General features: G+C 39.9%; 1 protein-coding gene across 3 annotated transcripts in view; it reads right to left on the reverse strand.

Moving 5' to 3' along the window:
* The window catches only part of ADAM22 (ADAM metallopeptidase domain 22), a 115,247-nt gene that overhangs the window by 12,062 nt on the left and 87,130 nt on the right, over positions 1–16,055 (reverse strand). For all 3 annotated transcript variants that reach the window (XR_006168538.1, XM_042817167.1, XM_042817168.1), the window contains exons 22-25: positions 15,709–15,799; positions 14,395–14,412; positions 9,250–9,350; positions 8,658–8,724 (exon numbers count right to left, since the gene is read on the reverse strand). Coding sequence is in view for 2 of the 3 variants with exons in the window: in XM_042817167.1 (XP_042673101.1) it covers positions 8,658–8,724; positions 9,250–9,350; positions 14,395–14,412; positions 15,709–15,799 (277 nt within the window). In the remaining variant the exon portion in view is untranslated. The remainder of the gene's footprint in view (positions 1–8,657; positions 8,725–9,249; positions 9,351–14,394; positions 14,413–15,708; positions 15,800–16,055) is intronic.

Below are 16,055 nucleotides of genomic sequence, written 5' to 3' on the forward strand. Positions count from 1 at the left end.
ACATCTTTTTGATCTGAGATGACCATTTCTCTTATAGATAATCCATCTAAATAAATGTTTCCATTGCAACTTTTTATTTTTAAATATTCCTGAAGATATTAACTTACCCATAAATATTTGCAAGAATTCAAAAGTAGGCAGTGCCTGCAAAGAGATGAGAGAACACCTTCTCATCTCTGTGGTCTATAATTGTATATATGAGCACTGCATTTGGGGATTCTGATAGTTCATTTTCTGACACTGTTGTAGTTCCTGTGTCTTTTAAGATGCCCTTGACTGCCAGCAACCGTGCCCCTTGCAACAATGCTGAAAGTGGGAAGCAGTTTCCCACCCAGGATTATTGCTGGGGTTACACAGCTATGGTCTGGCACGTAAAATTAACATCTAGCTGAGACTTAGTGCAGGAAAATGAGATTTGTTGAGCTCTTCCTTTCCTATAGAAGAAACTCTCACAGCTGGGAGCTTTCTAGCAACAGATCTACCATTATTATCATTAATAAAAAGTAATTATATGAAGATTCCCATTAGACCAAAAAAAATTTAATAACTCTTTAAATTTAATAACTAGGACACCAGGTATCGGGGAAGCAATTTTAGATTTATACAGATTTTTTTTTTTTTTTTTTTTAAGCTGATTGAGAAAGTTTTTTTGATACCTTCTGTCTCTATTTTCTGAAAATGCCCAGATTTCCTTGGAATTGTAGGAACTGCTTTTGGTTTTTCCTAAGTCTACTTCAGGTTCACCTACAACAGCACCAGTCATTAAGATATTCACAAAATTACAGGGAAACAAGCAAAAGAGCAGTATTCCTTTCAGAGCTCCTTAAAGGAAAAGATGAATCAAAGATTCAGAACAAAAAATACCTCCAGGCTGATGATCTGATGTGAGAGCCTTAGGCTGTGATTCCTAAAATGAAGATCATCTGGACAGCTTGACTTCAGCCTGACGTTCTGGTTTTCTAAACAAGATTTAGTTGTGGGGTTTTTTTGTTTTTGTTTTTTTTTGGTTTTTTTTGTGAATTATTTCAAAGATCAAAACCCAACTGTGTGACGTTCTGACATGCAGCTCTAAGGAACAGTAAATTCCTACCAACAACAGTTTAACCAAGATCACACCTGAGCTCTGGGAGCACCATGCGGTGTAATCTCTCAAAAACCCATGGCAACTCATCCCAGGAGATTTGACCCTTTGCCTTCCATAATATCCCTGCAGAACAGCTCTCTATGGTTACCCTCAGTTAATTAGGACACACAAGTTTCTAAATTTATTCTAGCTTCCCTCCCATTTCTAAAGTTACTGCTGCAGGCAGTCATTAGTAAGTTTCTGTGGAGCAAAATTGTTAATTTAGGTTTCATCTCTGCTGATACAGAGCCCTAAAAACTCACATGGGTCAGCTTAATCCTCATCTACACACACTAAAACGTTTGGTTTATCTCAAATGCAATTAGAAATGTGAATCATTCACTGCAACAGGGAAAACCCTCAGGGCCAGGGTATGCTCCCATCAGTTTAACCTGGTTACTAAATCAAATACCAATTCTAAAAAATGAAAACCGAATTAGGAGTATGCACCCAGGAATTTGAACCTGTTTAGCTAAATCAATTAAAGTGACATATTTTAAACTTCCAGTCTTTAAAGTCTTGCACTGTCTTTGTCTATTGCAGCCAGAGGGCTTCCAGCTATGAACACCCCAGGAGGCAGCAGGGAGGTGAGGTCATGGTGGAGGCTGACTGCCTTGCCTCAACAGCACAGATCCAAAGGGCGTTCGCAGGAAAAGATCTTCTTGCTCATAAACACTTCATTCCTAGCATGAGTTTGCCTAGTTTCACCTTCCAGTGAATGCTGATCATTATCAGTACTGATCTAAATGCCCATCAAGGTTTTGCTCCATGTGCAGATACGTGGCTTTTATGATCAACTAAGCATTTAACTGCTCCATAAAACCAAACAGCTTGAGGTCCTGAAGGCTCTTCTAAGGTTTATCTGGGTTATGTGCCTAAATTTCCTTCATTCTTGAACAAGCTTCATGAACTGCAGGCACTGGAACTGGACCTCATTGCTAACACCACCACTGGGCTCACAATCACCTGCTCAAGTGTCCAGGCACCAACACCCTGACCTGGTCGATGCTGATGAGCACAGCCACAAAATCCTCCCTGAAAACTGGAACTCGTGCATCAGGGATTGATACTCAGGGCTGGCAGGCTTAAATTCACCTCATCTGACCTGATGGCTTTTTGGAACACTTCTCTGCAACTTCCTCTGCAATTTAACAACTCTTGAAAGCAAATGTAAATGATACATAAAAATGACTATTTAAAGCTCTGACAGACTTCAAGGGATTTTCAGTTCTAAAAGTGACTAAAATCCCAAGTTGCTATTTAATACCTTCCAGTGTAACTATGAGAATAAAAGTGCTTCATTAACATCTTGCACTACAACCCCATCACATTTTTCCCCCAAACAAACACCAGACATAGTGAATGTTGCTGCCCTTTTGCACTATTAGTAGGCCCCACTCCTGTGTCACAATTACCATTAAATTTCTATTTATTCATTCTTACTATCCACCGTTTCAGCTAAAAATTGCATATTTTATTCTTTGCATCTCTACAACTCGTTTGAGCCTCCTGTTTGATAGCTTACAGTGTTTTACATCCTTTGTCACAATTGTCTTCCATTCTCTATGCTAGCTGTTTTTTTTTTCAGCTGATATAGACTGCTCGCTCAGTGGCAGGATTACATCTCTGGGAACACAGACTTGTGATTATGTACAGCACGAAGGCCAGCCTCATGCAGAATTCTCTTTAACTTGGAAGGTATTGAATACACGTTTTCCTTTCAAAAACAAGGGATTTGGGGAATAGAACCCTACACTCACTTGTAACAGATTCATTAGTTGTTTGATAAGCAGAGCACAGAGTATATTCTCATTCATTCATTTATCCAATCACAACGCTAATTATTTCGTTGTATGGTGAGGGTAAAATACCACTGCTTTTTTTTTTTCCGTTTAAATTTTAGTATGCACTATATAAGACAGTGGGTAGAGTGAAGGTGTTACGTTTGCTTCAGTAAATTAAATTCTATTTAAGTTAATACTACCTTATTAGTGATAAATACATCTCATGCCCATAAACACTACTTGGCATAAAATGATGAGAAAGCTACTACAAGCTACAGATGATGGTGGGAATGCATGCACTACACACACCCTTTTCAATGGCTTCATTAAAACATTCAGTAAAAGAATTGTAAATTGCACATGAAGCCAAAAACAGACATCAAAATGCAGCAAAAGAAGAGGGGCCCTTTGCACCTACAGTAACTTGTATTGATTTATACAAGGTAGGAGTCTCAAGATATTTGTATATGCTGGAACAGCTCTTAAAAAAGATATAGAATTAATTTACAAAATACCTAAAGTATGGTCCTTCAGTGTTTTTATTCACATCTTCTACCCACTTAGCTACATTATATTCTCTTTTGAACCATGGGTTTAAATACCTGCAGAAAGCAATGGAAGGAACAGAGAAAGCAGAAGAACAAGAATAGAAAATCTGAGAACACACAGCACAAGCTTAGCAAGGATGTCTTCATCCCCAAAATGCAAGTGAATATAGCAAATCAATCAGTATGGATGTAGGGTGAGGACTAGGTAATGTGTACAACTGCATGAGAACCCCTGACAAGACTGGCATGTTTGGTTTATCTGGAAATTCTATGAAAGGATACATCACTCATTTTCTCTCCTAAGGGCAAAATTCACTCCTAGACAGAGGGCCAGCATTAAGCTCCTGTTTTCAACTCCTCTCATGATCTCAAAGTAAGGCTGAAGGGGCATTTGGGCTCCAGTCCTACATTTTTGCCCAGTTGCAGACACAGGTTTGTACCCATCTAGAGCAAATTGCAAAACAATGGCAAAATGAGTATGGAAACTTGGCTTGGCCCTTCTGCAGGAATGAATTTCAGCCTCAATACGTTGAAAGGCTAGACTTGCTTGCCAATGTCGTGGCAGTTTTTGCATTTATGTGCAAACAAACATTTGATTTTATTATTGTTTCCTGTGATAGGACCACAAGAAGCTTTCAAGGAGGTGGGCTGCAGAGCTATCTCCCATTTTACAGAAGTAACCTTGACACCAAACCACCTGTTTTAGTAAAACATGCCTGAGCTACATACTCATATTAGCTACATGAAAACTAGAAATAAAGATGGTGTTTAATTATTTGACAATAATGTTACTAGCAAAGAAGATAACTTTTTTTGACTGGTTTTTCTTAACCCCCAGTACCACGTTGAGGGAATTTCTCCCTTTTCATAACATTAAGAAAAGAAGGGCAGCATAGAAGCAGCAAACTGTCTGGTCCAATTTAAATCTGGTTTTGCTGTATAAAAATGGCAACAGTTTCACAATTATCTGTAACCACCACCTTCATTTAATGGAGATTAGCACACTCTGAAACAGGAAATAACTTGTAACCAAGGGAAAGGGGGAAAAAAAAAAATCTTTTTAAGTTAGTTTTGGTACCTGGGGTCAGTTCTCACCATCCTTACGAAAGGGATTCCATTGACCTCGCTCATGGGAACAGGCCTGAGAAGGGACTGCTCAGGTGGGGTTTGGTGGAGCCAGACCATGCCCTTTAAACCTGCCCATATTTCAGACCACGTCAGAGACAAAAGCAGCGGCACTTTCTGACTGCTTAGGCCTCCTTTTTGGCTCTGGAACTTCTCCCCACCCCGCACAAGCGCAGCCACAGCTTTCCAAACGTTCTCGCCCTCAGCCACAAGTGCTCGCTTCTAAGTAGCTTCCTCAGCTCGCTTACTGATAAGGAATCAGGAGTGCTTCATGCTTTCCAGCTCTGCCTCTTAGGGAAAGAAAATGTCAAAAAAGGTAGCGCAGCACGAGAACTGCAAGTGGAGCCACAGGCTGATACCAGCGAAATCAGGAACTAATAGGTTTGGGTTTTAGCATTAACTATGTGCGACTACATATGTTCTTGGAAAACAGACATCACTGCAGTACTTTTGACTTGATTTTTTCATTTGAAAGGTTCTTCTGGTAACCATGAAACACTCCCAGTCTGGCTCCCTGCATTAGAAAACCAAGTGTAGAGTGGTATCAAAGCATGCAGCAGTTGCACCGCCATGTGGCGGGGTTCCCTGTTCCAGCTGTACCACAGGCCATTGCTCACCACCCCATTCTGCCTGTTACAGAAGTGTTGAACCAGGTAACTCACAGATCACTAAGTGATCCCACTAGTAAGCTCTCAGGCTGATCTTCACGGCCACATCATTAGTGAGGGCCAGAATCCGCATTTCCTTCGAATGAGAAGTTTCCCTTGAAAACCAAGGTGTTCTTACACATAAGCCTACAGCTCAACCAACAGCTCCATTTGGCTTGCAGCACAACATGCAACAGTGCAAAGACCTGGGCTGGGGACACTGGCACCCTCGGGCTGGGAGGAGGAAGGCTAGCTAGCACGGCGGCAGCAGGAGCACCTCAAAGCAGTCACCGCGTCTAGCCGCAGTGGCACTGGGGGATACTGAGGAAAAGGGACTGTAGGGGGTAGAATGCAGCCCAGAGCGCAGGGGCAGGTGAGACTGACCTGTGATTCTGGCTCCCTGTTTGGGGGGGGTCAGAGCCCTCTGGGCTTATGCCTTGGGACGGGGTTGGGTGGGCGAAAGAAAGCCCAGGCTCAGATGCATGGGTTACCCTGCTGCAAAAACACAATATATAATAGAGAGTCTAAGCCAAAAATGTTTGCATCAGTTATAACAACAAGGAAGATAAACGCTTATAGGAAAAGCAGTGCGAACTAACAGAGAGCAGAATTGCTATTTGGCAAAGCACACATTTCCTGGGACCTGTTTTAACACATGCTCCCAGTTAAAATTCAGCTTATTCAAAAAACTTTCATCGTCTTTCTTGGATACCTCTAATCAGTTTTATCAGGCCATTTATGAAAAAGCTGCAGAAACATTTAGCCTTTTGGCATTGCTTCTGTGTGAACTGAACCACTTGCCTTTAATGAAGAATTTTGCTTCAAAACACCTAGAAACAATGTAATGCATCCCAAAAGAGCTTTAGCAGTCTCTGCAGAGCCATACTCCCAGCAATGCCCTGTGCCATGGATCTGCTGTGCACAAGGGGATGCACAGAGGTGTCACCAGGACACATTTCAGGAACAGTCGCATGCAGCCCCTCTGTCAGTGCTGTTCATGAGGGCTGCACAGCCCAGACCTTGCTCAGTGCTTAAAAGAATGTCATTTAAATGACCAATGGCATATTTCTCTGTTATCTGATGCTGTATACAAAAAACGTTGTGCACAGTATGTGCAATTGCTACAGACCAATGAATACGTCGGATACTTTTGTAAGCAAGTGTATTAGTCTGCATCTGAACATTAAAAAAAAAAAGAATTCTGCACAAGGTATGGCACAAATGAATGCATTCTTCTAGTGGGAGATCCATTTGTCTCTGATACTAACAAGAGACAAACAGCATTCCTCCCTGTTTTCTGTCTCAGTAAGTATTCTTTGCAGGGCTTTAGGTGGGCTTTCTGTTTCAAAACAGATTTTAAGATTACTCTGTTTCCCAGAGAAGATAAGAAGGTAAATTTGGGAAAAACCACCACGTATTCTGAGGCATCCTCAACGCAGCTGACATATTTATTTTTTATGGATATGTTGGCCACAGTTAGACTTTCCTCTGTCAATTTTCCCTTCTCTCAGAGCACATTATCTCACTGACCAGACTGCTGTGTGCCTTGGGCAGTTCTCTCTGTTCCCCACTGAATCTCACAGCACATCGTTGGTGCAGTGAGAACTCTGTAAGTGATAGGTTTGCCAAGGAGACTCAGACAGTCTCATGCAATCCAGGACAGGCCCCATCATAAAGAGCCTCTTGTCTCTGCAGGACAGAACGTGCAGTGCTACATTTCTAGCTGGGGTAGCACCAGGGGCTGCTGCTGGGATGAGAGGCACAGAGAGAAGCAAGAACAGCTGAGAATTAGGTGGGAATTTAGGAGCACTTTCAAAAAAAGAAACAAAAAACAATGGTGTTGGGAAAAAGATTTCTAACTCACACACTGTCTACCCAATTATTTTGCACTCTAAGGATCTTGGAGTAAATGTATAGCAGGCACAGAGGAAAAAATATGCCCATTAGAGGTTTTTTATGGCTTTCACTGAAAGCTATGTTCTTCCCACACAATTTTGTTGGGATAAAAAGAGCTGCTCTGGTCTTATTTTTTATGGATCAAATCCAGCTCCAGTTTGCAACTCTGCTGAGCAATAGAATAATGACATAATTAATTTAACCGTGTTGTTTTTATAAATCTTGCTTGAGAATTCAATTAGAAAATGAAGAAAAGCACAGGACAAGCTTCTAAAGAAGAACTTCCAATCTTGTTTTGGTCAGATTAATTTCACTTTTATCAAACTGGCTCATGTGAGGAGAAAAGAAAACGAGGAAAATAACATTCCTTTAAGGGCTTATCAGCACTAAAACCAAGAGCACAGGGGCACTTGATAAACTTCTCTAAAGGGCATGGGGCTAATATTTCTGGTTCCACGTGACCATTTTGGCCACGTAATGCGATAATTACTTTGTGCACCAAACTATTATTTCTGTAGTTTGGAAGACAGAATCTTCCGTGTGAACGTTTCTAAGCCTACTTGATTCAAGAAAGTTCATTGCAGGTGGAAGAAAAATTTCGAAAAGAACAAACTTAACTCCCCAAATCGCAGAAAACAGGGCTCAGAGAGGTGACAGCAGTACTAGTTCCAGCAGGGTTGGCATCAAGCCTGCTTGCCCGTACAGGTGCAAAGTTAGTACTAATGGTACGAGAAAGGGCACTGTCATTGCTGTCATGGTCACAGAGGGGTCATTTCTGTGGAGTGTAAGTGCTGAAAAGCCGGCCAGTGCTTGACACGCCTAGAGATGATGCTTCCAGCCATTCCCCATTCAGTCATGAAAGAAGCCTGAACCAGTAGGATTAAGTAAAAGGCTCTTTCCCCGTGGGAAGCAGTGAATTGATGGGCTCTTCAGTAAATGTAACTACCACATCAATATAGAACACCATATAAGTCATGCTGTAGGGGTCTGTGGATCAGCCACATGGTAAGGACTGCCATGGCTTACTCAAGACTGGCTCTTTCAGTTTTTGCTAGCTTACAACAATGAACTATGAGATACTCTTAGAGAAGATACCTCCCCTAAAGACTCCAGGCAGGTTCACAGAGATACGAATCGCTAACTCTGCAATGGTCCAACCCATGGTGAAGACAAGGGTAGGAAATGAGTTATCAGAAATTCAATACTGAACCAGGATACACTCAGCAATGGCAGTTTACTGTAGATAACGGGCTGTAGTGATGGTGCAGGCTGCCACCATCATTGGGAACTGCTATGGGAATGACTGTGAGAATGCCTACACAAAAAAGAAAATTGATAGATAACTTGTTAAAGAATACATAAAAAGAGGTTGAAAGCCAAACCATTACCAGATCAGCCATTATCAGTCAGCAATCAGAATGGGCCACAGGGCAAAAATGCTTCTGTCTACTTTTCATTACTCTTTGTCTTGGTCTACAAAACAGAAGTATGAAAACTGTACTTTTAGGCTTTGCTGTTGTAAATTCAGACTTACTCAGTTGAATTAGACCGTGGCCTAAATCTTTTGCCTCTGACTTTCTTTCTGTTTCCTCCTATATTACCTGAAAGAAATCAAAGGATAAATACAGGTGGTAAAATATCTTGAAACCAACCTATATTCCATTCCAAACTGTATATTCTCTTTGCATCCCCAACAAGTCCCTAGCTATGACCATTTAAAAGCCATAAGTCAGTCTCTTTTGAATTACGTCAGACTGGGAAAACTTGATATTTAGGTGATCTTCCACTACTTACTGTTGCAACTGTACAGAGCTGAAAACTATTTAGTTTCAGCATTCACTTGAAAAAAATCACTTCAAGAAAAAAAGATACTGCATAATAAAAACCATGAAAGCTGGCAAATGTGAGTGGACCTCTTGAACTCTCATGTTGACTCACATTGGAGAAATAGCAGAAATTAGATCCAATTTTTATGTGATAAAGCTTGTGTGGGGCACTGCTAAATCCTAACTCCAGGTTAACAATAGGCAGAATTTTAAGGAGTCATGCTGCTCTCCTAAGATTACCTAAGCATTCAGAGAGCAGCAATGGCTTCCACTGTGACCAGTACAAAGGTTCACACTTACCTTGCCAAGAATTACTCCTAGGCCTCCCATTTTCACAAATGTCTGAAATATGCTTTGTGTCTGGTATCCTTTCACTCCAGGAATGAGATAATCCATTTGACCTGGAATAGGAGGGCTCAGATGCAGTTACTGTTACGGGTGTATCCTCAACACAAATGCTAGCTCAGCTGTTCAGAGACAGCCACATTGCCAAAGTCAGTGTCATAACACAGCCTAAGGTCTGTCTGCACTAGCAAAACTGGTCAGAATAGATGGCTTATTTCTTAAGAAGTTTTGCTTAAAAGATGTATTTCTGTGCTTTGTAAAAGTCTGAACACTCTTGTGTTCTTCCATTTCTGTTCTCCACGCAGTGCGGGCATCTGACAAATGCTCTTCAGTTTCCAGAAGATAAGGCTAATCACAGGCACACTGAAGTAAGCTCAGGGCTTTATTAATGCTTTATTAATTCAAACTTATATGAAATATAAAAGATCTGAGAACTGACAGATCCACTGAGAGATTCGGTAATCATTTTCTCCTCCTAAGCATCCTCAGGTCCAGGAGTGGCTTGCTACGTACTGCCTTTGCTGTTTGCTATTTTACAACAACAAGAATTATTATAAATTTATACTTTTAAATCTTTGAATGCCTGTGATACTAACGCTTCACAGGCTTTTCCAGCAAGGAAAAGCCCAGGAGGCTGATATCTCAGTCATGTGAACACCTGTGAAGAGATGCCATCAATGTTTCCATCCAGAGCAAATCACAGCCCACTTGAAATGTAGGAAATAGTCCCTGGGCATTGAAATGGTAGCACTGTGACAGGTCCAGCACAATGTTAACAGAATATTTTTCAGGCTTGCTTTTTTGGACTTGACAGTAGCACAAAGTATCTGAACTGGTGGCAGGCAACAAAAAACCTCTCTAGTACAGACAGACCTTAGAAATCATTAGCTTTCCAGAACAAATAATAAACAAAACACATGAAAGAAATGGAGTATGAAACAAAGATACAGGACAAAAGATGAAACACCCTGAATGACGTTCATTTTAAAACAGGTATTTTTCTTAGCTGGAATGCAAGCCTGCTTACACAAACCTATACAAAAATCTGCTTTTCCAAGACTTCTTTTTTCAAAATTTTCAAAATACCCACACGAGAAAAGATTCTCCAACACAAACACTGTACCATTTAAAATTAATTTTTGCTCCTGGAAACAAGTAACAACTCATAAATCTAAAAAGCTGAACTTAGAAATTGGAAATAATTAATTACATACTACCACTGTTTTCTTAATACCATATTTATTAGACCACATGGAATTAAGTTGCACATAGTTTCAAGCCAATATACCTCATGGCACTGCAAATGTACCCCTTCCATATATTTCTCCTTATTTTCTTCAAAAATAGCACAAAGAGAATGGCTTTGCCAACTGCACACGGAGCTACTGACTGCTCACTGAGACAAGAACTGAGATTGCAGTTGACTTATGAAGCGGTTCAAGAATGTCCATCTCTGAAAAGACATTCACAGCTTCTTATAAATTGTTTTACAATGCTGGCTGAAGATTTTCTTAATTAAAGCATCTCTGACTACAGAGGGACTTAAAACATCATAACCTCAGGACCTCAGCAATTATAGAGGACTCACAATGTTTTTTAATGAATTTTCCATTTTTAAATACTTACTTTCTTTTGTAAATAGTCAGAGCAATAACAGAATAAGTGAAATCTGTGAAACAGTGGAAAAATCTAATGCCCTCTTTGGTTACTCATAGCAGCAAGCAAGAAACTACAGAAAGTCTTTGCGGAATCATTTTTAAGACAACTCTTGGCAGCCATTTAGTACATTAGTTCAGTAAGTGAAAGTGGAATAAAATGTAAGTACCATCATCCTTACTATGAGACAGCAAGGATAGTATTCAGAAGTCTAGGTCAACTTAGTGAATTAATCACACCAATAAATAAAGGTATAAAAAGAATTTACATTTATTATTGAAGCAAGACATTGTTCCTTTTCTTTGATTACATGACAAAGATGATAAAAAGTGTTTTTAATTTAAATATTTTTTTATTCAGCAATTATTACCATAGTCTACTTGAAAGCAATTTTCAAGCAGGAACATGATGAAAATCGGACTGCCCAAATTTGGTTTCCATTGGAAAACATGTTTATTCTGGCCTAATTGTAATAATTAGTAGCTCAGGACACGTGAGAAAAATCAGTAATCAAAGCACAAAGGATGCTAACCGTAACATTCCACAAAGAAAGAAGAAAGAATCAAACCTGCTGCAAAACAATGAAATGTTCTGACTAATGGAATAATGGGTGATGGAACAGGTAGAAATCTGAAAATGCGACAGAAAAGCAGACCTCTTCTTAGAACTAGATGCAGAGTTTGTGCTGACTCCAGGAGGCATGTCGCTATAGAAAGAGTCGGCCTCTCCGGGCTTTTTTACATAATCTCCCTGGGGTATTTGTCTGAAGCATAACAAACATCGGAGAGTCAGAGAACATGGCAGGCATGAGTATGCAGACAAATGCACACAGATATCAGTTTCAAGGAAAGAGACAAGGACCATGACCCTCAAGGAAACCTGTTAAACACATACATTCAATCTATGAGAAGTAATTCAACTACCCAAGAGAAAACTTCTGCATATTTCTGACAGTTCAGGAAAGGGAATGATGTGGTTTTAGGAGGGAAAAGCAAGGAGCACTTCACTGATAAACTCTGATCACTGTTTTTAAAGTTGGTGGTTCTTGGGATGGTGGATACCTAAGCTGAGACATTTCAAGGTCTCATTGTGAGGGTTGTGAAAGGCACCCCTGGCAGAATGCAAGCCTGAGTCAAAGAGGAGTTCAGGAAAAGTGAGAGTGTTTTTCCCTCTGGATGATTACTGAGATAGATGCCTTCTTTTCCATTTTTGTGACTGCTACTGAATTCAAAAATAACAATAATGAGTTGTTTAAACTTCAGGAGGAAAAAGATCTCCAGTCCACTGATTATCCTCATGTCCAAAGGAATTTATGCCAGCGCCAGAGCTTCTCAGCTACTACTGATCACCACTACAGATTCAGTCTGCCAAGACATATAAAAGTAATGCCGTACAAATTTCAGAACAGTTCATCCTTTTCTACTGCCAGAGGTGTGGTTTTGGTCCACAAAACAATGCGTTAGGAATTCTCAATCAAGTTATGCCACTTTTGTTCAGGCAGTAAATTGATTGCCAGCTGAAAAACTCCAATCTCAATATTCCAGTTACAGTTCCACCAAGCCAGAAAATACAAATTGCTCATCTGAAAGCTGGCTACATCATAATACCAGCAGTTCAATTATCCCTGCACTGTCCAAGGATTTTTGGCTTCAGTTTTCCCCCTATCAAGATGCACATTTCTCAGAAGATTGATTCATCCTTAGATTATGTCCAACTCCAGACTGGAATTGGTGTCTCTTCATTCCGGGTTTGAATTTATAATGGTCCTGAAGTATTTGAAATATGAAATCACTAATGTACCACAGTACTTGCATGTTATTTCTCTAACAGTTCTTGAGTTTCCATTCTTCAGCCACTACACCTTTTCAGTACTGACAGAGTATGCACAGTTCTGCTCCCCAGGGCTCCTCTAGCAAAGTGCTCTCTCACTGCCTGGTCAGAAATAGCTGCTCCCATACATCCACCTTATCCCAGCTGACAGAATCCTTGCTAATTCACTCCTTTTGTGACTTTCCAGTTCATTGTTTCATTTAGCACTATCAAATACTATTCCTTTAGTAATGCTTCTTTAAGTAATATCTCAATGTCTTGTTTTCATCTTTATTTAAGGACTAACAATAAACAATTTTTAAAAAAGAGACACTGAGGTAGATGCCTGTTTTTAACGCTTGTGGGGCACTCTGTGTACATATCCAAAATAATTCTATTTAGAATAGACAGTTCCACAGAATAGTTCTACAAACTTCATTTTCTTCATGAAATATCTCCGTCCCTCCATCACCTCCAAAAGCTGTAACCTATACTGGTTTCTCTCTGTTCATGCCCACAGACATAGCTGCAAACCGACCACATCCTTAGGAAATGTGAAAAACATGAGATTCTCTAGTATTCCAGTGCTATTCACAGGAGGTAGTCTCTTCCCATACTTAGAGGTCCCTTCCGTCCTCTGCCAACGACAGAATAACTCAAAGGCTATGTATGTGTTTGTGGATGCAACATTCACCACTCAGCACCACCGAACTCCCAAATTCTTCCTTCCTTGTGCCTGGTGACATTTCCTACCTGCCAGTCCAACCATAATGCTTGCTTTGACTTCTTCTAGTCACTGTTTCTGTCTTCTCTCTGAGCTTGTTGTGCACAACATAAAGCTACCAGCACTTTGCAGAGTTTTTCTGCTTTTTGTATTTTAAGTCTGGCAGAGAAAGCACTACACAAGCAGAGGAGGAGGAGAACAACCACAACAGGTAGCAGCAACACACAAAGCAACAGCTTGGATCAGGGGCTGGTAACATGGGCAGAAAACAGGAGAATTTGAGAAAATGGTTCATCTGCAGAGGCCTGTGAGAAGCAGCAGATCTCCTTGCCAGATTGGTTTGTGAAGCAGATGATGGTGGTCTTCTGGGAGCTGAACCCCAAATCACTGTTTGAGTTCTGGCCACCAACTTGAAGTGTAAAAGCTGAGGCCTCTTCTGAAGCTGGTGCTATGATTTGGTTACAAATACATCAGCAGGGTGGCTGTAGGGAATGGGCTCTCCTTTCACACACTGATTTAATTGCACAGTACTTTGCATTAATTGCAAAGAAGCACTGGAAATGAATTTGTCTCAGAAGGCTCCTAAATATCGTGTGAATATTAATTATTCAATCCTCAGATCTCAAGGATAATTTCATCCCTAATAGCAGATTTTCAGCCTTTTACTGGAAATACTCTCCTGTTTTCCTAAAATGCTCTAAGAACTAAACATTACTTTTGCTAATGAGTCCAGTGAAATTGAGATTTCAAGCAATGTGTACAGAATCAACATTAATTTTATATATTCAAGTAAATATTTCTTAAAATATGATAATTCATCACCCCTATATTTTCTTTGCAGCATGTAAATGAGCAAGAACAGATATTTTCAGAATTTTCTAGAAATACATTCCATTACTTTTATCACATACCTCTGTCTTCTGTAGTTTCTTTCCATAAAAAAAGAAGAGAAAGAAATATGTTTACATTATCAGTATGCAGGCACACGTAGACAGTAAAACATATACAGAATGGAAATTTCGCTCAAAATTTTTCAACAAAATCCAATTCTGAAATAAACATCATCATAAACAAGAATAAACAAGGAAAAACACTCATGTTGACGGAAGACGTCAGCACTGACCTGGAAGTGCCCTTCATGACAATTTTAAGTCTATTTACTGTGGTGCTGCTGATGAATGGTGCTCTTTTGCCCTCCACTTCCAAGAGCGAATCTCTCTGGCTAACCTCCAAACTAGCCCTTAACTTCTGGAGCTGTACTCAACATAGAAGCTCAAATTTTCAAATACCTCCAGCAGCTAACGTTGAACTATCATGGCAGCATAACCTGTCCTTTTACTGTCCTAATCCTCTGAGCTTTTTTTCCAAAAAAAGCCTCTTTCCTTATGTATTCCTGGCTGCCCTCAGCCTACCTCAGAGTAATGCTGGGGCAGGGGACATGCCAACTTGTAATGCCAAACCAAGGGGCTGGGTCCTGGCCACAGCACTGCCTGCAGTGCAGCTTGCCTCAAGAGCGCGCGGAGGAAGGACTCTGACAGTCACTCTCACTCAAACACCAGTGGCTAAATAAGCACCTGACTTTTTGTAATGTATGCAAAAGAACTACACTTTCCTGGTTTTAGAAGAAATTCACAGGAGGAGAAATACTGAAAAAGAGCAATCAGATTAAAACAATCCACTTTGACCTTTAGTGAGCAGAGTACTTACAGTTCTAGATCGGGAAAGAAGTCACAACTTATTTACACACTGCAGGTCTTTCTCACAAAAAAAATATGTTTGAATTGATTTGGGGTTAAGCTGACTGAAGGCAAATATCTGTTTAGGGAAACCTAAGGCTTTACTGTCTGAAGGCAAATCTTTCTAAATTTATTCTGTCATTAGGAAAGATTTGTAAATGAATCAGACCGTAATCTGGCATTTCCTTAGTTAGATGCAGTAAAATTACAATCTGGCCGTTTCCAATAATAAAAAGAAATAGCAAAAAAAATAGAAGAACAAAAAAAAAATCTTTCAAACCTGGACCAAACCCTCCAAAAGCAAAATCACATATACATGTAAGAATCCTCTGAGAAATGCTAACACTACAAAAAATGATACTGTACAAATATAATCAAATCTGGATTTCTTTAGATGATGTTTGAATGTTTGTTTCTATCACAAAGTAGCCAATTATCAGATTAAATAAGCATATTTTAACTAAATTAAGAAGAATACAATTTACTTACTTGTAACCCCACGCAGTTATCCCTAAAACGAGAGCCAATACTAAAATGGTGCCAGCAATTGCCCCTATTATTATGTTTGTGCTAACAACACCTAGAAACACAAGAAAGGGGAAAAATATGCACTTTCATGATAAAATATACAAGAACAGTAAATTCAACATCTCTCAAAAATCTTGAACAACTTGCACTCAGATGACTAATTGTAACCAGCAATGCCATCTTGAAGTATAACACGGCCATCAAAAGCTCTTTTGTATATCAAACTTTGAGTTCTATCTGCTTCATGTAACTGAATGCTTGCTGCTTGGAAATTTGTGCCAGGTATACCAACATAATGTCATCAATAC

Source organism: Centrocercus urophasianus, unplaced genomic scaffold (genome assembly GCF_019232065.1).
Source record: "Centrocercus urophasianus isolate 14NV4802_14NV808 unplaced genomic scaffold, USGS_Curo_1.0 seq_16, whole genome shotgun sequence".
NCBI lineage: Eukaryota > Metazoa > Chordata > Aves > Galliformes > Phasianidae > Centrocercus > Centrocercus urophasianus.